The sequence below is a fragment of the Salvelinus alpinus genome, chromosome 4 (assembly GCF_045679555.1).
Source record: "Salvelinus alpinus chromosome 4, SLU_Salpinus.1, whole genome shotgun sequence".
NCBI lineage: Eukaryota > Metazoa > Chordata > Actinopteri > Salmoniformes > Salmonidae > Salvelinus > Salvelinus alpinus.
Window position 1 is genome coordinate 53,766,600 of NC_092089.1, and position 26,292 is coordinate 53,792,891.

At 43.5% G+C, this 26,292-nt stretch overlaps 1 protein-coding gene and 1 pseudogene across 1 annotated transcript in view; one reads left to right on the forward strand and one right to left on the reverse strand.

Moving 5' to 3' along the window:
- The window catches only part of LOC139572611 (plectin-like), a 143,180-nt gene that overhangs the window by 13,245 nt on the left and 103,643 nt on the right, over positions 1-26,292 (reverse strand). The window contains exons 36-57 of the mRNA XM_071395304.1: positions 24,819-25,548; positions 24,496-24,552; positions 24,142-24,312; positions 21,677-21,843; positions 21,336-21,495; positions 19,061-19,145; positions 18,292-18,536; positions 17,943-18,062; positions 17,577-17,684; positions 17,243-17,461; positions 16,474-16,677; positions 15,951-16,182; positions 15,361-15,587; positions 15,012-15,134; positions 14,808-14,909; positions 12,556-12,657; positions 12,191-12,355; positions 11,790-11,945; positions 11,392-11,589; positions 10,950-11,078; positions 615-785; positions 153-308 (exon numbers count right to left, since the gene is read on the reverse strand). Coding sequence (XP_071251405.1) covers positions 153-308; positions 615-785; positions 10,950-11,078; positions 11,392-11,589; positions 11,790-11,945; positions 12,191-12,355; positions 12,556-12,657; positions 14,808-14,909; positions 15,012-15,134; positions 15,361-15,587; positions 15,951-16,182; positions 16,474-16,677; positions 17,243-17,461; positions 17,577-17,684; positions 17,943-18,062; positions 18,292-18,536; positions 19,061-19,145; positions 21,336-21,495; positions 21,677-21,843; positions 24,142-24,312; positions 24,496-24,552; positions 24,819-25,548 — 4,027 coding nt within the window. The remainder of the gene's footprint in view (positions 1-152; positions 309-614; positions 786-10,949; positions 11,079-11,391; positions 11,590-11,789; positions 11,946-12,190; positions 12,356-12,555; positions 12,658-14,807; positions 14,910-15,011; positions 15,135-15,360; positions 15,588-15,950; positions 16,183-16,473; positions 16,678-17,242; positions 17,462-17,576; positions 17,685-17,942; positions 18,063-18,291; positions 18,537-19,060; positions 19,146-21,335; positions 21,496-21,676; positions 21,844-24,141; positions 24,313-24,495; positions 24,553-24,818; positions 25,549-26,292) is intronic.
- Positions 3,320-7,057, forward strand: LOC139573955 (nuclear factor 7, brain-like; annotated as a pseudogene).

A 26,292-nucleotide genomic window follows, 5' to 3' on the forward strand; every position in this document is an offset into this window, starting at 1 on the left:
TAATACACACAAACTCACATGCAGGCATAGACACACACACACACACACACACACACACACACACACACACACACACACACACACACACACACACACACACACACACACACACACACACACACACACACACACACACACACACACAAACCCACCCGGTGGTCTTGAAGCTGGCCACAGACTGTGTCCAGGACGAAGCTGGGAGCAGGCAGGACTCCTATGGCCTCCTCATACTTGGCCATCCTGGTCAGCAGCTCCTGGACATTACTGTGGAACTCCTTCGCCAGGCTCAACCCTTCGGTTAGCTTAGCCTACGAACAGAACAGATACCACACTTTTACTCAGGTCGTTCACAAATATACTGTAGTGTATCATCATGTTCTTAGGCCCCTCATCGGTGTCACTTAGCCTGGTCCCAGATCTGGGTTGGAAGAAAACTGACTGAAGAAGGGAGGGACTACCTGAACTTATCCAGTAAGAAATGCTCCTTTTCGTTTTCTGTAGCTAAAACATTGTTCCATGCCCTAATCAACCCAACCCTGTATGTAATGTTGACAATGGTCAGAGGAGTTGGCTAAACCAGATAGATCTAGGAGCAGGCTAAGTCTCACTCTCACCTTGCGGTCCTGTACTTTCCCGTAGACGGTAGCCCACTTCTGCTCCAGGATACAGAGGCTGTGTTCAGTGCTGGAGCCCCGGGTTACATTGCTGCTCTCCAACATCCTGCGGATGGCGTTCCTCACGTCTGTGTAGGCATGGAGCTTGGAGTCCATCTCGTTACACAGCTCCTGGGGCGGTACAGAGAGGGAAGAGGGGGCGTTTAAACGAGTTTGATGTAGACCTAGTGGTTTACGTAGCGGGCTCTGGACGACATCCCCTTGCAATGGGGGATTGAACCCTGCTCAGAATCCACTATGTCCACTTATATACAGTACGTCTCCCACTTTCCTTTCAAACTGATATATATATATTTTTAAATGGACAAAATATTATTCTTTATGTATGCAGTCAAATGTCCATCTACTAACTAGTTACTGTACACCGTAACTGCGTAGAACAGGAGAGAAATAGCCTATTGACTAATTGTCATCTTTTTGCAAATCGGTTGATATGAGGCTGCAAGGACACCGTTGTAATCTATTGATAACAATATTTAATATGCTCTCAGAGCCATCGGCGTCAATACCTTCTGTCTCTCCAGAGTCTGTGCAGCAGGAAGGAGCTCTACAGCACAGTGGCATTGTGTGATTGAACAAAGATGATTAGGGCATTTTGGGACTGGCACTGAGTACTAGCACCCGGTCCTCTCTCAGGACCCTCTGGGGAGTGCCAGTGTTGTAGTATTCAAGTCCACTTTGGCAACTTGATTACAGCACCAGGCACAGCACACTGACACTGTGCTGTCAGCTCAAGAGGAATAGATTATTTTGGGACAGGCACTGGGCTCTAGCACCCTCTCCTGTTCCCAGGACCCTTGGGGAAGTGCACAACACACTAACACTCTGCACTGTCAGTTCCGTAACACCGTGAGACTGGTGGAGTGGTCTTGATGCTCTCCAGAAGGCATCCGTCACTGAGACTAGTCCCAGGGATGATAGTAAGAGAGAACACTATGTCAAACTGCCTAAGCTCATTAGAACCTAGGGGGATTGACAGCCATCCTCAGCCCCAATAAGGCTCCTAGCTGCCTGGGAGGGAGAACATTGGACAGTGTGAGAAAAATAATGAATCACTAAGGCTGGGTCCATCGCATTGCCTGCATGCCACTGTCAGGACCCGGTGTGAGAAACAGTCACTAATAGTCGGCAGAACCCAGAAGATGAGGCAGACACAGCAGTACTAGAGACGGTGGTTTAATCAAAGTAAAAGATCTTCAGGCAAAAAATATAAATCCACAACGTCAAAAGTAAAGCCAAGAGAAAAAATGGATATCCTCCAAAATACAATGAAAATCCACAAAGTGGTGAGAACAGCAGGAAAAAACAAACCTCAAAAGACTAATCAAAAATAAACAAGAACAAAACCAGAGTACCCCTGGAAAATCCAACAAGAGAAATATATGTTCACAGCATGGCTGGGGCTGGGTGCTAACATACAAACACTGAGCAAAGAACTGAGGAACACTAAGGGTTTAAATACCTACAAAGAAATAAGGCACAGGTGCAAATAATAATTAGACCAAGGGAAAAACAAAAGGTTCAAAAAAGGCGCAATGGGGGCATCTAGTGACCAAAACAATCCTGGCCAAATCCTGACAGCCACTCCATCTTAAAGAAAGAGAGATGGCAGACAATAACATTTAGTAGAAGCTCTTGGAACTGCTTGCTAAAAAGATTAAAGCATACCTTGGGACAGGTTTACCCTGAATGGGATTCACTGTGACTTTTTCCACCAGATTTTAAAAGGTAAAATGCTACATACTGTATTACAACAGTGTCATGGGGTGACCATGTCTATAATTTTACACCGTTTTAAGCAATACCTTCATAATTTCCATGTCTTCACCATTAATAACCATTGCTTTTTGCAATGTCTGGGTACTTACTGACATCCAGTGGTAAAGAGGTGTGCTCACATAGGTAAAAGTCCTCACAAAATGGTAGTTTTTGTTATTTTATGTCACTCTAGAATGAACTAATGAGTAACATTTTATTTTCGTGTCAAATCGCCATTTGGCAACTCATCCCATATGGGATTAATTGGCACATAAACAAACATTACAATAATTCACTGTGGTAATTCAATGATATTTCTTCTTCTGGTGTTCTCTGCATTACGCATCGCATAAAGAGTGAAAAATGTAAGGTAAAAATCAATACATAATAGTAAATAAGGTTATCCAAACATTAAAAAAATATACATACATAAATACTGTATATATACACATACATAACATATACAGATAAATAAATACAGAAAAAAAGAAACAGAATGCATTTGAACCCAGTCTGGCACAAAGAGAAGATTTGTGGGAGACAAGCCTATGCACAATCTATATGCACACGTACCATTTACCACATAGAAGCTAAATATATGTACAATTTAATTATAGGTAGCCCATTTTCTTTATTCCAGGCTTTTAACTAAATATTCCGCAAACGGAAATACACAATGGGCAAAAAAACAGTCGTTTGTACAATATTTTGCCTATGATAATTGTTTACCATATAGCTATAATCATAAACAGTTGACATTATTGTTGGTAGGTACTATACTGTACATACGTCCAAGCCTGAGGTTCTGCACGGAGGCAGAGTGAGTTTAGTTTCTGTTTTGTTTCTTGGTAACTTGTGGGTGAGGTCCATTTCAACCAACGAGGAAAGAATAGCACAGACGATCCCTGTGTGTGAAAAAGAATGGCTGCCAGTTTGCTTCTCTTGGAGGATCACCTCTCTTGTCCCGTTTGCTGTGACATCTTCAGGAACCCTGTGGTCCTCAAATGCAGCCACAGCTTCTGTGAGGAGTGTCTGCAGAAATACTGGAAGGATATGGAGAATCCGCTGTGTCCCGTATGCAAAAAAAGAGTGTTCATCTGAGGAACAGAGTTTAAGCCTCGCCTTAAAGAGTCTCTGTGATTCCTTACAGAACAACTGCCAGCTGCATGGGGAGAAACTTAAAATCTTCTGTTTCGACGATAAACAGCCCATCTGTGTTGTCTGCTACACATCAAAAAAACATAAAGCTCATGACTGTTATCCCATTGAGGAGGCTGTGCCTGATTTGAAGGTGAGACCATTTTGTAAACTTTTTGCTTACTTTGCTTGCATTTAACTGGCAATGTATCTCTCTCAGTGACAAAACCAATTGCTTAAATCAGCTTAATTGTATGAGTTGAGTGGACTTCAAAAAATAAATGTAGCTGAATTTGAAAAATTACAAGTTCATGTTTGCTTGTGGAAGGCAATGACAAAAGACACTACACAAACGCACTTAATTTTTGGACATTGATGAGGAGAGCACAGCACCAGAGAGGATGAAAACCACTATCTACTGTCTTTGAGAGCACAATTTCCGTTGGTCTTGTCCTGTGAGGAGTATATCTGTCTGGAATAAAACACTTTTGTGGGGAAAAACTCATTCTGATTAGCTGGGCCTGGCTCCCAAGTGGGTGGGCCTAATGAATACATTAGGCGCCTAATGAATTTATTTCAATTGACTGATTTCCTTACATGAACTGTAACTCAGTAAAATCGTTGATATTGTTGCATGTTGCTTTTATATTTTTGTTCAGTTTAAATTATACACCGGATAGGTGCAGTGAAATGTGTTTTTTTTACGGGATCAGCCATAATAGTACGGTGCTCCTGGAACAAATTAGCGATTAAAGTTCCTCGCTCAAGGGCACATCGACAGATTTCGCACCTCGTCGGCTCGGGTATTCGAACCAGCGACCTTTCAGTTACTGGCAAAGGGGTAACATCCCGGCTCTACTGTACCATGCAGGGTTCAATCCCTGACATCGTCTTTCCAACTTTTTATCCAACTATCCCACTCTTATTTAGCACAAAAAAAAGAGATTAGAGGGCTTCAGATTATTCAACACAAAAACCCAAGGCAACCAACCAGCTGCAATACGATTTCTAGTTACATTTGGGCATGTTGAATTGTATTTTCAATCAACCTAAAATTCAAGCAAATTTGTGAATGTTGGTTGAGCTAATATGCCCAAATGTTGCGCAAACAACAAATGCTATTGCATCTGGTTGCCCTGATTTTTGAAGCTGAATCAACAAAATAAATTTACAGTGTGGGTAACTAGATCAGATGTTTGACAATTTTCACTTCAAATCTAGAGTGAAATCCAGGTTGTGGTTTCCACTTTGAAGAACAAACTAGAAAACAAGAACACAGCCAAGATGTGTCATCAAAGCTGGGTGGAGCACATAAAGGTAGCTATTATAATGCATTTGAAGTAACATCAAAATTTGAGTGAGCGTTTGAGCAATGTTGAAAGTTGAGTTGAATGTTCTATTGTAGGGCCAGGCCCAATTTGCAGAGGAGCAGATCAGCAGGGAGTTTAAGAAACTCCACCATTTCCTAGATGAGGAAGAGACAGCCAGGATAGCTACCCTGAGAGAGGAAGAATGGCATAAATCTGAAGTGATGGAAGAAAAAGCTGAGGCATTGACCAGAGAGCTCACAACCCTTTCAGAGACGATTGTAGTTATCGATAAGGAAATGGAAGTTGACAATATCACATTCCTGCAGGTAAGGGGTCTGTCAAAATGTTAAAAATCCCATGGCTGTGAAACTGTTTCTCACAGTCGCCTGATATTAAAAGTGACGTTTGTCCTCGTTCTTTTTTTTAGAACTACAAGGCCATACTTAACAGGTAAATCACTTTTTTTTAAGTGTCTAAATTATAATAATTTTTTCCATTCCACTGACGCCATCCATTTTTTACCATAGGGCCGATTGCACATTCCCAGATACTGAAGATACTCAGGTAGTATCAGGAGCACTGATTGACATGGTCAAACATGTGGGATCTCTCAAGTTCAAAGTCTGGGAGAAGATGCTCGAGTTTGTTGACTACAGTGAGTGCATTTCTCCCCCAAAATTGGTTTCTCTACTGTATGTCTCCCACCAATATAGTTCAATATTAATATACAACATCTCTGCACACATCCCTATAGCTCCTGTGACCATGGATCCGAACACAATGTCCACTAAGTTCACACTCTCTGATGACCTCACCACTATGACATACGGTGACGAGAGGCAGAGTCTCCCAGACAATCCCGAAAGGTTTCATAATGTAGGAGTGTTGGGATCTGAAGGGTACAGTAACGCCATCCATTACTGGGATGTGGAGGTTGGAGATAATGATAACTGGATCTTAGGAGTAGCCAAAGAGTCCATTCCACGCAAGACGCAAGTCAAAATGGAGCCTCAGAGTGGATTGTGGATCATCAAACACATCAGTGGGAAATACAAAGCAGGTTTAAAAATCGCTTGTCCAGATTAAAGTAGATCAGAGCCCACGAGTGATCCGAGTACGACTGGGCTGTGACAAGGGGGAGGTGACATTCTGCGACCTCACCAAGAACACTACTCTCTACACCTTCAAAGACAAATTCACTGAAAAGGTGTTCCCATACTTTAATAGTGGAAGTTAGATTTGCCCACTGCGCCTTTTTGTAGCGGGAAAAGCGAACACTAGCTAATTGCCAGGGTGAAGTGAGGACAAAATGTACAAACATATGCAATTATGTAATGACTTTATGTACTGACATTAGCTGGAAGGTTGTGAAAATTGTTTGACTAAAACTCCATGTAGTTAAAACCTCTTAAGGATCGGACCCTTTTCAATTGTTGCCTAAAATTACATACTCAAATTTAACTGCCTGTAGCTCACGCATTGAAGCAAGGATATGCATATTTTTGAAACCATTTGAAATGAAACCCTTTGAAGTTTGTGGAAATGTGAAATGAATGTAGAAGAATATAACACATTAGATGTGGTAAAATAAAATACAAAGAAAATAAAAAAATATTGTATTTTTTTGTACCATCATCTTTGAAATGCAAGAGAAAGTCCATAATGTATTATTCCAGCCCAGGTGCAATTTAGATTTTGGCCACTAGATGGTTGCAGTGCATGTGCAAAGTTTTAGACTGATCCAATGAACCATTGCATTTCTGTTCAACATGTATCAAGACTGCCCAAATGTGTCTAATTTGTTTATTAATAACTTTAAATTCATAACTGTGCACTCTCCTCAAACAATAGCATAGTATTATTTCACTGTAATGGCTACTGTAAATTGGACAGTGCCATTAGATTAACAATAATTTAAGCTTTCTGCCAATATCAGATATGTCTATGTCCTGGGAATTGTTCTTGTTACTTACAACCTCATGCTAATCGCATTAGCCTATGTTAGCTCAACCGTCCCGTGGGGGACCCACCGATCCTGAATACGTTTTAACGGTAAGACATTCCTTTGATAATAAGACACTCTGACATCTCAGAAGTAATGAAAAAGTGTTTTAAGCAGTTGATACAGTATATAAAAAATGTAATGTCAGTAATCAAAATAAATGATATGTAAGTTTCAATTGCACCTTCCTAGTCATTCAATTAACACTTTCATTTACACATTCAAATAAAAAGTTTGAATGTACTGTCATTAAAGATATTAACCACTAGATGGGGATATCCAGCTATATAGACATCCCTATTGCTCAATGCCACACTGTAAAATGTGCATACAGTCAGAGTAGGTTCCTCTGAGCTGACACAAAACCATGTAAAAATCATACAATTACAATACACATTAGGTTTCAATGGATGGGTAAAGGGGTCTCACCCTATACTACTATGAATCTCTGAACTTGGATTTCATGTTTTGATCAGGGCACAGGACCGTTTCTGTGGGCAGCTACTAGATAGGTCCAGCGGCGACCCGTCATTCAGGGGAGTTAATTTTTTAGTTGTTGCCTGTTTGCATGTTATTTTGGCATTAATACAGTATGTGTCATATCAGTTTGCAAACAATGTAAATTAAAAATATGTCACACATTGAGTCAATAAAGCTGCATACAAACAGGGTCTCTTTTTTGCATTCTTGAGTAAGGCAGCTCCAAAATGCAGGTGTTTCAGCCTAGCTCAGTGCTTTCTGTGGTGGTGGGGCAGCCAGCAGAATATACGGAGCGTAGGGGTTGGTAATGTTCTCTAGTAGCGCTGTAATTGGCTCAATGTTCTTTCACTCATGGGGACACTACGTCACCGCAAAATATACAGGTAGAGCTAGAAAATGCATGCCCCTTGGGTGCTGCCATAGAGTTACATTAGAAGTGCCCATCCAAGAAGGCTCAAGGTCATTGGCCACAGATAAAATTACATCAAATCACATATCTACAGTAGCTTTGATTGGATTGATCATGTCAACATCATACTTTCAAAAGTAGCAAGCTAGCAGTCATCTTCATGAATCATGTCGACAATCTACTGGCAAATCCTTTTCAATCCTTGTCATATGAAGAGAAATAATGAGGAGAAATTATAGATAAAATGCATCGGTGCTCATCGGCCATTGGATAAACGTTACACAACAAGTTGGAAATCGCAAATTCAACAATGAGTGGTTTGGAAGGAATCAGTGGCTAACTGCAAGCAGTGCAAAGCAATCACTAGCCTGCTATACTAGTGGAGTGGGTGTGTGGTCCAAGTTTGGGTTTAAGGGTCTCTTTTCCAAGCTTAAAAGGATAAACATTTAACATTGGCCATGCTGTCAATCCAGCATAACTTCTGCTGAGCTCAAAACAACTGGAAACTCGGAAATCTCTGACTTCAGTGAGTTCAAGACAACTCGGAACTCTGAAAAATACTAGCTCTGACTCAGTCATCCAACTCAGAATTGCAAGTCGGGAACTCGGTCCTCTTTCTAGAGCTTCAACCTGAAGATCACTGACGTCATCATGTTTCAACCTTGTTTTTTTTTCAGAGTTCACAGTTGTCTTGAAAAGCACCATAAATCCAGAGAGTGCCAGACTTTGATGAAAAAATTTGCCCACGAAGGACCGCCGCACCACCTTCCTGTTCAAGTAAGCACAGCACAACAAGGTGAGTCCAAAATGTATTGTATGCTGCTGCATGAATGATGTAATATGCCCGGGAGATATGTATACTGTAGCTAAGAAAGTAATACTAAGTATACAGTATGTTGTGTAGTAAACTGTTAGTAGCCCATGTGCCTCACCCTAACAATGTGGTCCATTTTCCCCTCATAATTTAGCCTACTGTTCTGACTTGGTGGTGCACATGTAGCCTATAGCCTGTTTTAGAGAAATGTAATCATTGAATATTATAAGAGCTGTCATTGTCTGCTTATACGCCCCCTTTATATGCCCTACGGTTCTGACTTGGTGTACATGGAGAATACCGTAAGAACGGCCCATGTTCTGAATTCTGTCAATGTACATTTCAAAAGTGCTGAACAAATAGTTACAATGAATTCGGAAAGAATTCAGACCCCTTGACTTTTTCCACATTTTGTTATGTTACAGCCTTATTGTAAAATGTATTCAATTGTTTGTGTTATCTTAACAATCTTCACACAATACCCAATAATGACAAAAAAAAAAAAAAAAACATTTTTGGTAATTTATCAAAAATAAAGAAATATCACATTTACATAAGTATTCAGAACCTTTACTCAGTACTTTGTTTAAGCACCTTTGGCAGCGATTACAGCCTTGAGTCTTGGCTATAACGCTACAAGCTTGGCACACCTGTATTTGGGGAGTTTCTCCCATTCTTCTCTGCAGATCCTCTCAAATTCTATCAGGTTGGATGGTTGCGCGTCAATGCACAGCTATTTTCAGGTCTCTCCAGAGAACATGGATCAGGTTAAAGTCTGGGCTCTGACTGGGATACTCAATGACATTTAGAGACTTGCCACTCCTGTGTTGTCTTGGCTGTGTGATTATGTTCGTTGTCCTGTTTGTCCTGTCCCAGTCTGAGGTTCTGAGCGCTCTTTTCCCATTCATCTTTTCCTCGATCCTGACTAGTCTCCCAGTCCCTGCTGCTAAAAAACACCCCAACAGCATGATGCTGCCACCGTAGGGATGGTACCAGCTTTCCTCCAGACGTGACACTTGGAATTCAGGCCAAAGGGTTCAATCTTGGTTTCATCAGACCAGAGAATCTCGTTTCTCATGGTCTGAAAGTCCTTTAGGTGCCTTTTGGTAAACTCCAAGCGGGCTGTCATGTGCCTTTTACTGAGGAGTGGCTTCCGTCTGGCAACTCTACCATAAAGACCATATTGGTGGAGTGCTGCAGAGATGGTTGTCCTTCTGGAAGGTTCTCCCATCTCCACAGAGGAACTCTGGTGTTCTGTCAGTGTGACCATCAGGTTCTTGGTCACCTCCCTGACCAAGGCCCTTCTCCCCTGATTGCTCATTTTGGCTGGGCGGCCAGCTCTAGGAAGAGCCTTGGTGGTTCCAAACTTCCAAAAGGTTACTGTGTCCTTGGGGACCTTCAATGCTACAGAAATGTTTTGGTACCCTTCCCCAGATCTGTGGCTCGACACAATCCTGTCTCGGAGCTCTATGGACAATTCCTTTGACCTCGTAGCTTGATTTTTGCTCTGACATGCACTGTCAACTGTGGGACCATATATAGAAAAGTGTATGCCTTTCCAAATCATGTCCAATCAATTGAATTTGCCAGAGGTGGACTCCAAGTTGTAGAAACATCTCAAGGACGATCAATGGAAACAGGATGCACCTGAGCTTAATTTCAAGTTTCATAGCAAAGGGTCTGAATACTTAAGGTATTTTATTTAAAAAAATAAAAATAAATGTGCAAAAAAATATATATATGTTTTCACTTTGCCATTATGTGGTATTGTGTATAGGTTGATGAGGAAAATGTTTTATTTAATACATTTTAGAATAAGGCTTTAACGTAACAAAATGTGGGAAAAGGGAAGGGGTCTGAATACTTTCCGAATGACTACGTCCGTCCTAGCTCGCTCATTAATGCCTTAATCAAAATTACAGATTGCTTCTTATCTGCTCGTCGTCCCTTCATGCCATAGTTCGTACATCTCAATTGTCAGTTGAAACCATATTTGTTTAAGCAAGTCAGCCATATCAGCTATGTTTTTTTAAAAGGCAGTAAATGAGGCTATATGAACTGTTTTGCTGCCAGACAAGGCTCCGCTGATAGCAGTGGTAAGGTGTTGGGACTGCTGTTTAGACTCTGCTGTTGGGACAGCTTTATGTAGGCCCTAACAGTTTGTGGGCACCATTTGTCACCGTTATAGTGCAATTAATGTATTGTTTAGAGTTGTGTTTTGTAGTTGTGTGGCTTTGCTGGCATGCATAAACACATTTGGGGGGGAGGGGTTTTCCCCACCAAGATTTACATCCTAAAGTCGCCACTGGCTAGGTAAGTTATTGAGGTGCGATAGAGTTGGTGTGAGGTGTTGGGTTGGCCTTACCAGATGTGCGTTGAGCCTCTCGCTGGCAAAGTCAGGCATCCCCCACACTGTCTTACTGGAGGACAGCCTCAGGTCTGTGTTCTCCAACCACTGAAGAAGATCCTGGATCTCCATGGTAACATCTTGGACCTAGGGTAGAAAAAAAACATAAATACACCTCTGAAAACCATATTTATTTATCAATTACTAATCTGTTATGATTGCAATATTTTAGATTTGACTAAGTCTGATTCACCCCTAGAGGGCACCACAAAGCAGATAGTCATTCAGTACTAGTGATATCGCAATGTTGGGAGAAACCTAATAAGTAGTTTGGCCTAAGAGGTCTAATAAGTTTAGCATCTCTTTGCATATGTGATAGTGAATAAGACAAAGAGGGATGGAGGGATCATGAAAAATAACCTTTAACTTGCCACTTGGTCTATTCCCAATCTCTCCTCACCTGACTGAGGTTGTTCTCCAGCTCTAGCTGTCTGCGCTCTGTCTCACAGCGGACAAACTCCCAGCGTTCATTCAGCTGCTCCAGCTGTGGGTGCAGACCGTGAGGGCTGTCCCCAGTCCCCACCTCCAACAGGCCCCGCCCCGCCTGGTTCAAAGACTCCACCGTACGCACGTGGGACATGACGTCATTACGCAGCACCTAGAGTGGAGAAGAACATAGCAGCACACTTGATGACAATACTGTAATACACATGATATTTGCATACAAACATCTTATCCTCAGAGAAATGATCCAATAGTATCATCCTACCTCAAACACACACACCCACCCATAGGTGTCAGAAGCTTCAAAATGGCATTGATCCCAATACATTGTGTTGATTCATTTAAGTCACACACCTTGTGTTTGGCCAGCTCAATCTCGCATGCCTGCAGGTCGATGCTGATTGGCCGACTGCCCTGGAGGAGGTCGGCTGTGTGGGAGAGCCAGGTGTGCAGCTCATCCAGAGTGTTCTGGAACTGACCCAGACCCAGCAGGGAGCACTCCAGCTGATGCTGCAACCACAAGTAGTGAAAACACATTAACGCATTGTCCGACCTCTTCAATACCATAACCCTAGCCATTAAAAAAAAAGACTGAATAGGTGTCGGTTTCCTGAACACAGGCTAAGCCTTATCCTAGACTAAAAAACATCCTCATTGGAATTTCTTAATCCAGTACTAGGATTAATCTGTGTCTGGGAAACCAGTCCCAGCCAATTGAATTGCACATATTGATGAGTGATTGAATGGAGTCTAACCTGTCTGCTGACAGTCTCCGTCTCCAGGCTGTCCCAGCGCTGTCTGAAGTCACACAGGGGAGAGACAGATCCGGGACGCTCAGAGCCTGGAGACAGCCTGCACACAAAGCGGTGGTTCAGGCTCTCCATCTCGATCTTCTTCTGGTATAGCTCCCGTTTAAACTCCTGAGGAGAAACAGCATAGGTTTCATATACTTTACAGAGCTGGCAATGTAGAAAGAACTGTCCGATTCAGCAAAAGACTCAAAGGCTTAAAGTGACAATTATGGAATGTCTTGCTTTTGCTCCCATGATAAATTATTGGTTTGAGTTTAGGAAAGAGTGGGAGCTCTTCAGTGGGTTCTGTTTGTGTAGAGTAGACTCACCTTGAGATCACACAGCTGCTCTTTGACTGACTCCAGGTCAGTTCCCATCAAGAACTCCTCTGTGGATCTCAGCTCTGCTGACTTGAGCCACTCAAAAAGCCCCTATGGAAAAACAAGAAATTGATTGTTTTTATATGCTTAAAAACATAATGAATTCATATACACACAAGTTTGTCACAAGAGACTATGAATTGCTACAGTTGAAGTTGGAAGTGTACATACACCTCAGGCAAATACATTTAAACTCAGTTTCACAATTCCTGACATTTAATCAGAGTAAAAATGCCATGTTAGGATCACCACTTTATTTTAAGAATGTGAAATGTCAGAATAATAGTAGAGAGAATTATTTATTTCAGCTTTTATTTCTTTCATCACATTCCCAGTGGGTCAGAAGTTTACATACACTCAATTAGTATTTGGTAGCGTTGCTTTTAAATAGTTTAACTTGGGTCAAACGTTTCAGGTAGCCTTCCACAAGCTTCCCACAAAAAGTTGGGTTAATTTTGGCCCAATCCTCCTGACAGAGCTGGTGTAACTGAGTCAGGTTTGTAGGCCTCCTTGCTCGCACATGCTTTTTCAGTTCTGCCCACACATTTTCTATAGCATTGAGGTCAGGGCGTTGTGATGGCCACTCCAATACCTTAACTTTGTTGTCCTTAAGCCATTTTGCCACAACTATGGAAATATGCTTGGGGTCATTGTCCATTTGGAAGACCCATTTGCGACCAATTTTTAACTTCCTGACTGATGTCTTGAGATGTTGTTTCAATATATCCACATAATTTTCCTACCTCATGATGCCATCTATTTTGTGAAGTGCACCAGTCCCTCCTGCAGCAAAGCACCCGCACAACATGATGCTGCCACCCCCGTGCTTCAGGGTTGGGATGGTGTTCTTCGGCTTGCAAGCCTCCCCCTTTTTCCTCAAAACATAACGATGGTTATTATGGCCAAACAGTTCTATTTTTGTTTCATCAGACCAGAGGACATTACTCCAAAAAGTACGATCTTTGTTCCCATGTGCAGTTGCAAACCGTAGTCTGGCTTTTTTATGGCTGTTTTGGAGCAGTGGCTTCTTTCTTGCTGAGCGTCCTTTCAGGTTATGTCGATATTGGACTTGTTTTACTGTGGATATAGATACTTTTGTACCTGTTTCCTCAAGCATCTTCACAAGGTCCTTTGCTGTTGTTTTGGGATTGATTTGCACTTTTCGCACCAAAGTACATTCATCTCTAGGAGACAGAACGCATCTCCTTCTTGAGCGGTATGACGGCTGTGTGGTCCCATGGTGTTTATACTTCCGTTCTATTGTTTGTACAGATGAACGTGGTACCTTCAGGCGTTTGGAAATTGCTCCCAAGGATGAAGCAGACTTGTGGAGGTCTACAATTTTTTTTATGAGGTCTTGGCTGATTTATTTTGATTTTCCCATGATGTCACGCAAATACGCACTGAGTTTGCAGGTAGGCCTTGAAATACATTCACAGGTACACCTCCAATTGATTCAAATGATGCCAATTAGCCTATCAGAAGCTTCTAAAGCCAAGACATAATTTTCTGGAATTTTCCAAGCTGTTTAAAGGCACAGTCAACTTAGTGTATGTAAACTTCTGACCCACTGGAATTGTGATACAGTGAATTATAAGTGAAATAATCAGTCTGTAAACAATTGTTGGAAAAATGACTTGTGTCATGCACAAAGTAGATGTCCTAACCGACTTGCCAAATCTATAGTTTGTTAACAAGAAATTTGTGGAGTGGTTGAAAAACGAATTTTAATGACTCCAACCTAAGTGTATGTAAACTTCCGACTTCAACTGTATGTATTTTGAAGTGGTTAAATAACTTCCATATTGAACAATGAAACATGCGATCCTGCTGACTTGTACAAGTGGCGACACTGAGGCTGGCTTCCCAGACCTCGGGAATAGACTGTGTCTCTCACAGTTAACACCATTTGTTTCCCATTGGCAGGGAAGTGCACAGTCTGTCAGTCACTCATCACCAACACTACAGGGAGCTAGAGTCTGGTTTCTGCCATTGCAATGGACATAAAAGACTAGTGGAGTTTATTGTTGGCTGATTGCCACTGCACCGGGGGAGTTAAGAGGAGAAGCGGCAGCCAAGCAAAGCTAAGTGACAATACGGATATGTTAGTGACCGGCTCCCACACAGACACGCACAAACACACTCACGAATGCATGCATGCACTACACATGCATGCACGCACACATACTGTACACACGTACCTGCATGGTGTCCTGGTAATGTAGAGCCATCTGTAAAGATTCCTCCAGCTTTTTGTGACACTCACTCCAGAGTTTACTCAGGTTGTTCCATGTGCAGTAGAGCTATGGAGTCAGTGATGTAGTTGTTTAGAGAAAGACAATGAGAAATTATTGTCTTACGGAAAATGAATATTAACAAAAATGTTACCTCCTCTCACTCCTCACCTCATCTAAGCTCTTGGTGACATCAGGTTTGTCTGTATCCCCACATGCTGACATCAGGTCCATTCCCAGAATGCCAAGCGTGTCCAGGTCCCCCTGTAGATTGTCGATGTCCTCCCTGAGTGTCTGTAAGGCGATATAGTCGGGGGTGAGAGACCCCACAATGGAATCAGTAAGAAGGGAGAGATTGAAGCAGACAGCGTAAAGTACATTCGTTGAAATAGACCGTCTTGGATCATCCTAGTACCTGACAGAGGATGGAAAAAAACACATTCACTGGAAATTGTACTGAACTATTTCATTCATCTTAAGCAGCTAAGATCAAACCAACAGCTCCACTGTCCACAGTTACCTGCATGGTCTCCAGGCTCTGGCGGATGGTCTCTGAGTCTGTCCTACTGGCGTTCAGGTCCAGGACAGCCTGTTGGGCATCGTTCAGGCCGGCCGTCACGTCACTAACATCGCTCCAGAACTTGAGAGCCAGGTCCAGCAGGTTGAGCAGCCAGCCATCTCTCTCCCTCGCCTGCCTCTGAGCCTCCTCCCACAGCTGGGTCAGGCTGGACACCCGCTCCTGGATTGCTAGGGAGAAGACAGAATACAGTCATTATAATACATTGCATTTTAGTCATTTAGCAGACACTCATACACATGTCAACCACATATCACAATCATTGCAAGTCACAGTGACATCTGTATTTTCTCTCAAATGAATTTCTCTACACACTCCAAAAAAATGTAACCCATTGTAGGTAACTTAGGCAGCATCTCTGTCAAAAGTGTTTCAAGATAAATTCAAGATTCTCCCTCTCCAGATGTGTGCTGCTAAACAGAAAAGCTCCAAATTGATTTAAACAACTCACATAAAAGAAAGTTACACACCCTTTATACTCCCAACAATTTAATGCAAAGAACCAACATTTCGGCACTTTGTGATGAGTGTACCTGTACCGATGGAGGCGTTCCCAGCTGCCTGTGTGTTGGCCAGGAGCTCGTCAGCCTGGGTCCGGATACTCCCTAGGCCCAGCTCCAGCTTGGAGAGCTCAGCCAGAGTGTGCTTGTTGTCCTGTAGCTGCTCCTGGATGCGTGGGGTCTGACCCTGCAGAGAGGCTGGGGACTGCATGTGACCAAGCAGACGGTCCAGACTCTCTCTAACCAGCGTCATCCTCTCATTCAACTACAGAGACAAGACACCGTTGTGTTACTGTGTGTATGTGACGGGTCAAATGTTTACATGTTTCTATGTGTATCGTCTATTCTCACAGTATGCAGAGTCTGGCGAGACTGCTATACGTACTGTATTTACCGTAAGTATACATGTACCATGTGTGTGTCTTCATGTGTGTGTCTTTATGTGTGTGTGTGTGGGTGCGTGCGTGCGTGCGCTTCGGGTGTGTGTGTTTGTGTTGCATGTGTGTCTTCATGCATGCTTGCGTGCGTTCATGCAGCAGTGTGTGCATACTGTCACCTGTGTGTATCTGGGAAGGGACTCTTCCAGTAGATTGGCAGCCTCTCTGACCCTGTCCCTGATGGCCCTGTGCTGCTCCTCAGCCTTTGTGGCGCTATGACATAACTCCTCCCCCTGGGCGGGACTAAGCTCTGACAGACGTTTCCCCAGCGAGCACAGCCGTGCTATCAGAGGTCTATGCTCTGCTATGGACTCCCTTAGGCCCTAGGTGAGAAACGGTTAGGGGTTATAGAAATAGATCCTTAGACACATAGATCTGAGTTTTATTCATTGGGGCACACAGTAGTAAAATGTTTTGCAACCGAAAACAAAAAGGACAGTTTCTTATTGGACAAGTTCAGGTAGTTCCTCCACGTTTTCTTCCGTTTGGTACCTAATGTATACGACCCAGATGATTTTTGAGGCATGGTAAAGGAATTGTAGAGTGCACGTAAATGGCTATGTTTGAAAAACGAGGAGTCTCTTTTCTATCCCTGAGAACTGTTGAAGAGGAAAGGTAACACAGGTCACCTTGTCTCACTTTCCATGAACTACCTAGGAGAATAGAGATGTCTTTTATATACCTGCGGGAATGTTCAACGTTATCCTTTCAAGTAGATTATACTCTAATGAACAGAGCTGAATAATCTACAAGGGAAGAACAGTGGAACAGCACAGTTGAGCAGAAAACGGAGGGGGAGCTATGAAGTCTAAAAGGGCATCATTGTTGAACGGGGGGGGGGAAACTAAAAAAGAACTGGCACTCCACTCAAAGGCAGGTCTATGCTACCTGTAAGAGGTCCTGTTGTTCTCGGAATGCCTTGTAGCTAATGGTACTCAGGGAGAGCTGGCCAATGAGCGCTTGGGTTTCCTGTAGCCATGGTGACACCTCAGCAAGGCCCTCAGTGAACTGGACCAAGAGGGACTGGGCATGCTCCAGCTGCAGGACCACATGGGAGTTGGTCGCTGACGTGACGTTGCATTGTTCCTGTAAGGCATCCAACGGGATCTGGGGAGATCGGATGACAACAGCTTTAACGTGACCCGTATGCTATTAGCTTGTCTCATTTGTTTGAATGTTTTATAGTCAGATGTTATCATGGGGCAGATGGTACAGTGTGTACCTGCAGATCCCCTATTTCCCCTTCATCACCGTATGTCTGCAAGATTTCAGCGATCTTCACCATCTTCTCAATGTTGAACTTGTGTTGCAGAATCTCCACTGCAAGGATCTTCATGTACACAACACAAAAGCATGGCATATTTTACAATCTAAAATTAAGGTAATGTAAAATGCTGTGCAAACACACACGCCTTTGCAAACCAAGACATATGTTCAAACATCACACATGATCAGACCTCTATACAAATCCGCACAGGTGGTTGTAGAACAAAACAAAGCATATGTAGAAGTGGATGAACAGGCTTGTATAGGGTGGCCCTAAGGGACAAAGTAGCTCCTAAAATGTAGTTCCAATGGGTCTCTTCACCTTCTGTTCATAGAGTTGGGCAGAGATAAGCTCAGGCTCCAGAGTAATAGCCTTGAGTTGCTCCAGGCCCAGGGCAGTGTCTCTGAACCAGGCCATCTCCTTCACCACAGCCTGCTCCAACTGACAATAACATACACATACAGACAGGTTAATAACAGGTTAATAAAAGTACACATTGCTGTCTAGTTGAAGTGTGTGCAGAGTTCCTACTACTTCATCCTTATCAGAAGACTATCAATATTGCCTAAATGCACAGAACCCAATGAGTAGTCATGACTCGTGAGTAAGCAGTCCATCAACCTCATATCAGTTATGCACACAGGCAACATTGCTAAGCCCCGCCTCTTACCCTCTGTCTCTCTGCAGCACAGAGCACCGCGTCTCCACCCCCAGTCTGCCCCCCAGCAGGCCCCAGCAGTTCTCTCTCGATGCGGCCCAGCCATAAGTGGAGGTCTTCCTGGCTGGATGTGCAGCGGCTGGATGCCTCCAGCGCCTGCTCCAGTCTCTGCAGGACGTCACCACTGGTCAGGCTCAACACCGAGCAGCGTATCCTCAGGCTGTCCACACGCTCCTGCACCTGCTGGGCTTCCTCCTCTGTGGGGACCACACCAACACAAAGACGTGTAGGATTAGCATGTTGCTAGTCTTAACATGTGGATAATCTTATCATTTTGGTGCTGTTAGCATGTTGCTACTCTTAGCATGTTGGTACTCTTAGCATGTTGGTACTCTTAGCATGTTTGTACTCTTAGCATGTTGGTACTCTTAGCATGTTGGTACTCTTAGCATGTTGGTACTTTTAGCATGTTATTACTATTAGTATGTAGCACAGGAGGTTGTGGCAACTTAATTGGGGAGAACGGGCTCGTCGTAATGACTGGAGTGGAATAGGTGGAATGGTATCAAATATATCAACCACATGGTTTCCATGTGTTTGATGTAATTCCATTTGATACGCTCCGGCCATTATTATGTGTCTTTCTATCCCTCAACAGCCACCTGTGACATGTCGCTACTCATGTTGTTTCTCTATGTAAGTCATCTGTTGATGGATTTTGTGTATTGGTAAGGGTAAATATTTACAAACACATTGATTTTGCAACATTCATTTATGTTACCTGAAATCATCTCCTTGAGATCATGACCGCTCTGTTGAATTTTCACCAAGTCAGCGTTTTTCGCCTTGATCTCTTCCACCACAGCCTGAGGGGTATTACAAAAATATGATTTCTTCGCCCACCAGCCTCCACTGGTACATAAACATGCAGTATATGGCACAGGGTATACAGTGCCTTGTGTGAACGCTGCGTGTAACACATCCGCTGTCAGGATAAATAAAATGCAAGGTCTGCTAACTTTCTTTAATTATGTTTAATTACCGCAAACAATGAATGGCAAATGCAATTTTCGTATATACGGGTTCGCTGTTTCACCGCGCAGGATGAACAGAGAACTACGTAAACAGCTGTTCTTATACCGTGATGACGTCGTTTCAACGCGTCTGTTAGCCTATCACAGTAGAGGCTGGGCTTGGTTTAGACTCTGCCCCCCCTTTGCGCGTTCCTTTGTCCACCTCTGGTTGCTGGGTAGATTAGCTCCGTCTTGGGTCTGTCGATTCTACACTAAAACAGTTCTTAATATGGTATTGTCCAGTATTCTAAACTCTTGGTTGGTCTAGAGAGCTGCACCCTTCCCCTCTCAAAACTGTCCACAACTTTTATGGCCTGTGTTGGTCATTCCTTACACCTACACACACTATACAGAGGGGGGTGTGCGTGCATGTGTGTAACAAAACAATATTCCTCTTCAACCAATATGCTAACAGGCTATTATGCATAAACATAAATCCTAACACTTGCGAAAGTATTCACCCCCCCTTGGTATTTTTCCTATTTTGTTGCCTTACAACCTGGAATTAAATAGATTTTGGGGGGGTTTGTGTCATTGGATTTACACAACATGCCTTCCACTTTGAAGATGCAAAATATTTTTTATTGCGAAACAAACAAGAAATAAGACAAAAAAACGGAAAACTTGAGTGTGCATAACTATTCACTCCCCCAAACTCAATACTTTGTAGAGCCACCTTTGTAGCAATTACAGCTGCAAGTCTTTTGGGATATGTCTCTATAAGCTTTGCACATCTAGCCACTGGGATTTTTGTCCATTCAAGGCAAAACTGCTCCACCTCCTTCAAGTTGGATGGGTTCCTGCTGGTGTACAGAAATATTTAAGTCATACCACAGATTCTCAATTGGATTGAGGTCTGGGCTTTGACTAGGCCATTCCAAGACCTTTAAATGTTTCCCCTTAAACCACTCAAGTGTTGCTTTAGCAGTATGCTTAGGGTCATTGTTCTGCTGGAAGGTGAACCTCCATCCCAGTCTCAAATCTCTGGAAGACTGAAACAGGTTTGCCTCAAGAATTTCCCTGTATTTAGCACCATCAATCATTCTTTCAATTCTGACCAGTTTCCCAGTCCATGCCGATGAAAAACATCCCACCGCATGACGCTGCCACCACCATGCTTCACTGTGGGGATGCTGTTCTCGGGGTGATGAGAGGTGTTGGGTTTGTGCCAGACATAGCGTTTTCCTTGATGGGCAAAAAGCTCAATTTTAGTCTCATCTGACCAGAGTACATTCATTCATATGTTTGGGGAGTTTCCCACATGCCTTTTGGCGAACACCAAACGTGTTTGCTTATTTCTTTCTTTAAGCAATGGCCACTCTTCCGTAAAGCCCAGCTCTGTGGAGTGTACGGCTTAAAGTGGTCCTATGGACAGATACTCCAATTTCCGCTGTGGAGCTTTGCAGCTCCTTCAGGGTTATCTTTGGTCTCTTTTTTGCCTCTCTGATTAATGCCCTCCTTGCCTGGTCCATGAGTTTATAACCCAACCCTGATCAGTACTTTTACACAACTTTGTCCTGACCTGTTTGGAGAGCTCCTTGGTCTTCATGGTGCCGCTTGCTTGGTGGTGCCCCTTGCTTAGTAGTGTTGCAGACTCTGGGGCCTTTCAGAACAGGTGTATATATACTGAGATCATGTGACAGATCATGTGACACTCAGACTGGACACAGGTGGACTTTATTTAATTAATTATGTGACTTTTGAAGGTAATTGGTTGCACCAGATCTTATTTAGGGGCTTCATAGCAAAGGGGGTGAATACATATGCATGTAAAAGAAGTAATAATAATAAGTAATTTTTTAAATTTCACTTCACCAATTTGGACTATGTTGTGTATGTCTATTACATGAAAAACAAATAAAAATGAATTTAAATTACAGGTTGTAATGCAACAAAATAGGAAAAATGCCAAGTGGGTGAATACTTTTGCAAGGCACGGTAGGCTTGCATACAGAAGAAACGTATACATAGATGATATCCTACCTTGGCTTTCTCCGTACCCTCGGGGAGGTGTAGCATTTCCCTCTCAGCATTGCGTAGCTCGGCCAGGTCCTGCTCCACAGAGATGAGCCATTGCTGCAGGCTGTCCACCCTCTCCTGGAAGAGCTTGGCCCTGGGCAGGATGAGCTCCAGACTGCCCCGCCTGTCAACCCCAATACACAACACCCATTACATTACAGCTCAGCCCACTCTGCCAACAGCATGATTGCATAGCATAGCATAGCATTGCAAAGCAAAGCAAAGCAAAACACAACACAACATGACATAGCATACCATAGCATAGCATAACATGAAGGGACAGCACCACAGTTCAATCAGCTGACCTGTTCACTGCATCTACCAGTAAGGCCTCCCATTTGCGTCTGAGTGTGGAGAGCTGGACCCTGGCCTGCTCCCCCTCCTTCCCTGGGAAGGCCTCGGCCATATGAGGGCCCTCCAGCATCATGGTCTCCATACTATGCCTCCGGTCCTCCAGGAGACGCTGCAGGAGCTGTAAGATGATAATGGATACTCAGCCATTGCCTTACTGTTGTTATGACAAGGAGTTTTACCTGACCACAGTACCTGACCAGGGAAAATGCCAAGTCTTACTCATTGTCTTTCTGATGGTGAAACTCATGGATATTTTCACAATGATAAAAAGTCAAAACCTGCGATAAATTGGGGATGAGCTACTTTGGAACATCCAGTGTAATCTTACAAATGCTTGAAAATAGGCTACAAATATTGAGAAGTGAAGTGTAAAGCCAGAGAATACCTCAAATAGATTAGGACAACTACAGCTCAGACGACTCCGGTCTTAGCTTCAGAGAGTCATTGCTACTTGCTAGTCCTGAGAATTTACATTTGGGTACATGTGCCTTATTCTTGTCTCTCCTTCCTTTGTGTGAGTGCAGTGAAAGCCCCATCTCAAGTGTTAGGCTTGCATTGTGAGGAGCCAGGCAGGTTTCACCTCACCCACTGTACTCACAATGGGAGCTGGTTCACAATGAAAGGTAAATTGCTGGAGAAAAAAATTCACCCCAGGAATTGTAAGAGTGAGCCTTCCTTATTCAGCCCTGAATTCAAGGGATTTCAAATAATAAAGGGAGCATTTGACTATTTCCATGATCTCAGCGCCATTTTACATAGATAAAGTATCCTCATGCAATTGATCAAACATTATAGTTACTTAGCCGTGGGTGCTTTGTGTAAGTTTAGACATTTTGTGTACCGTGTTGTAAATTGCTGTACCAGTCAAAAGTTGGTACACATTTACTCATTCAAGGGTTTTTCTTTATTTTTACTATTTTCTACATTGTAGAATAAAAACTATGAAATAACACATATGGAATCATGTAGTAAGCAAAAAGGTGTTAAACAAACCAAAATATATTTTTGATTCTTCATACTAGCCACCCTTTGCCTTGATGACAGCTTTGCACACTCTTGGTATTCTCTCAACCAGCTTCATGAGGAATGCTTTTCCAACAGTCTTAAAGGAGTTCCCACATATGCTGAGCACTTGTTGGTTGCTTTTCCTTCACTCTGCGGTCCAGCTCATCCCAAACCATCTCAATTGGGTTGAGGTCGGGTGATTGTGGAGGCCAGGTCATCTGATGCAGCACTCCGTCACTCTCCTTGGTCAAATAGCCCTTACACAGCCTGGAGGTGTGTTGGGTCATTGTCCTTTTGAAAAACAAATGATAGTCCCACTAAGCGCAAACCAGATGGGATGGTGTTTCGCCGCAGAATGCTGTGGTAGCCATGTTGGTTAAGTGTGCCTTGAATTCTAAATAAATCACAGACAGTGTCACCAGCAAAGCACCCCCACACCATCACACCTCCTCCTCCATGCTTCACGGTGGGAACCACACATGCGGAGATCATCCGTTCACCTACTCTGCATCTCACAAAGACACAGCGGTTAGAAACAAAAATCTCTAATTTGGACTCATCAGACCAAAGGACAGATTTCCAACGGTCTAATGTCCATTACTCATGTTTCTTGGCCCAAGCAAGTCTCTTCTTATTATTGGTGTCCTTTTGTAGTGGTTTCTTTTCACAAATTTGACCATGAAGGCCTGATTCATGCAGTCTACTCTGAACAGTTGATGTTGACATGTGTCTGTTTGAATTTGAATTCTGTGAAGTATTAGTTTGGGCTGCAATCTGAGTTGCAGTTAACTCTAATGAACTTATCCTCTGCAGCAAAGGTAACTCTGGGTCTTCCTTTCCTGTGACGGTGCTCATGAGAGCCAGTTTCATCATAGCGCTTGATGGTTTTTGCGACTGCACTTGAAGAAACTTTCAAAGTTCTTGAAATTTTCCGGATTGACGGACCTTCATGTCTTAAAGTAATGACGGACTGTCATCTATCTTTGCTTTGAGCTGTTCTTGCCATAATATGGACTTGGTCTTTTACCAAATAGGGCTATCTTCTGTATACCACCCCTACCTTGTCACAACACAACTGATTGGCTCAAACGCATTAAGGAAAGAAATTCCACAAATTAACTTTTAACAAGGCACACGTGTTAATTGAAATGAATTCCAGGTCTACCTCATGAAGCTGGTTGAGAGAATGCCAAGAGTGTGAAAAGCTGTCATCAAGGCAAAGGGTGGCTACTTGGAAGAATCTCAAATACAAAATATGTTTTGATTTGTTTAACACTTTTTTGGTTACTAATGTACATGGTTTCATATGTGTTATTTCATAGTGTTGATGTCTTCACTATTATTATACAATGTAGAAAATTTTACAAATAAAGAAAAGTAGGTGTGTCCAAACTTTTGACTGGTACTGTACCTTCTGCTCTTGTAGCTGTGCTTTCACCACTTTGACCTCTGAAGATGGAGGCTTCTGATTGGCTGTCAGCTCCTCTATCTCACAGACCCAGGTCAACAGTGCTTCCAGGGATTGATGGAACGTTTCCGAATCCGCAAAATCATCTCTCAGACTCAAGGCAGATCTCAGTCCCTGGGGGAAAAGAGAGCATGACACAGCATTAACACTGTTTATGGTAACTATACAATATGAAACCACGGACACCATGGAACCATGCTGTAATATCAGTGTTACCTTCATACTGTGCAGAGGCGATTGAGATAATGCTAAATAGTAAATCACATAAAAAACAGAGCAATGCACTGGATATCTTACCCTCCAACGGTCCAAGCTGGAATCTTGGTCTGAACTAGAATGTCCGTCGCTATGCAGCTGGGATAGAAATATAAAAGTCAACACACTGCACAAACTACTTTTCTGAAAAAGAGCACCGGTCAAAAACATAACACGTTCTGTAGCACATGCTGCTGAAGAGATGTTAAGGAAATTGCAGAGCGGTAAAGATGATAAGTTGAATTTCAGACGTTCAATGAAAGAATGGAATGGAAAGGGGGGGAAAAAAGGAGTCAAATCCTAGTCTACTGTAGTGAATAATAAGACACTTTAGAGAGGCTGTTGGCTGTTGACGTTATATTGACCTCAGCGAGTTCCTCAGCTGCTCCAGTCAGAATCCTAACAGTCCTGGTGACTATGGGATCTCCGCCCTTCTCTCCAGAAGGGTACTCCGTCACCTCCACAATTTCTGTCACAACTGTCTCCGTCACTTCCGTCACCTCCGTGACCTCGTGGGAGGCCAAGGTCTTCCAGGACCAGGGGCTGCCCTCTCTCGAGTCTCTCCTCTGGAGGCTTCCCTCTCTAGAGTCTCTCCTCTGGAGGCTTCCTTCTCTGGAGTCTCTCCTCTGGAAGCTGGCCCTCCTCTCCGCTGAGCCTGGGACTGAGCCAGGCTGGGCTAGAGGGGATCTCCCATAGGGGATCTCTTGGACCACGGCCTTCCTGGTCAGGGTGCTGTTCCTGGATGTCTTGATAGGGGAGGGGGTGCCGTGCCAGGCATCATCCAGAGTACTGATGGTGGTGACCGTGGTGGCGGGGGAGGGGTTGGTCCTGAGGGGTTTGTCCGAGGGAGGGGTGGTGCCGTGAGACACCTCATCCTCCACCTCATCCTCCTTTGTCCTGTCTGTCACCCTCTCCTCCTCCTCCTCCCTCTCTCTGACCACCTCCTCCCGCCTGGCCTCCCCATGGTGCGTCAGGGGCGGAGCTTGCCATTCGCGGCGTCGCTGGAAGCACTCCTTCAGGAAGTCCTCGTCGGACCTCACCTGCTTGGACTTCTGGCCCAGGCAGCTGGGTCGGCTGATCAGATTACCCATAATCCTTCAGCCCAGGAGATAGTGAGGTAATAGGCGAGAGTGGGCCCCTCTGCCATGCATGCAGGAGATCCTTCAGATGCCTAGAGTGAGACAAGGGGGCTTGGGGTGAGCATCCAAGTGTAAAATCATTCCTCTTTGACCCCCCCCAAAACAGTTTGATTTATATGAAATGTTTTGTTGATGTTATTGGACCTACTTTGGATAATTCTAAATATCATATTATTTGCAATGTGCATGACTTGTGAAGGTAATCACTAACTGAAATATGGTGGAAACCACTACAACTGCAGAAACATATCCATGAGAGGTTAACTACCTATTCACTCCATCTCTAACCACGCGCCGTCACAGCCCATTTGTTGAGAGAGAGGGAGTAGTACAGTAAAATCAACTGAAGCACAGCAGAGCCAGGGACTCCTGGCTGGCTTACTGTGCAGACAAGGCTGGTTCTTTGTCATCCTTGGACCACATGCACTGATCTGGGCTCTCTTGGTCTTGGATGGCCTGCAACAGACACCAGCTAAAACGTTCTGGCTATTGAAATGTGTGTGACAGGCCTGTCCACTGAAAGCAGAATGTTGAAGGATACCCACTGTTAGGAACCCACTGTTGAGCTCTGGCAGGCAGGACCAGTTCTCCCCTGCCAGCTCTAGCCCTCTCCGAGCCCGGCCCGGCCCTGGGGACACTATTTAGTCCATAATCAAATATGACATGCATAAAAACGCCCCCTCTTTTTTTGTGTGCTGAG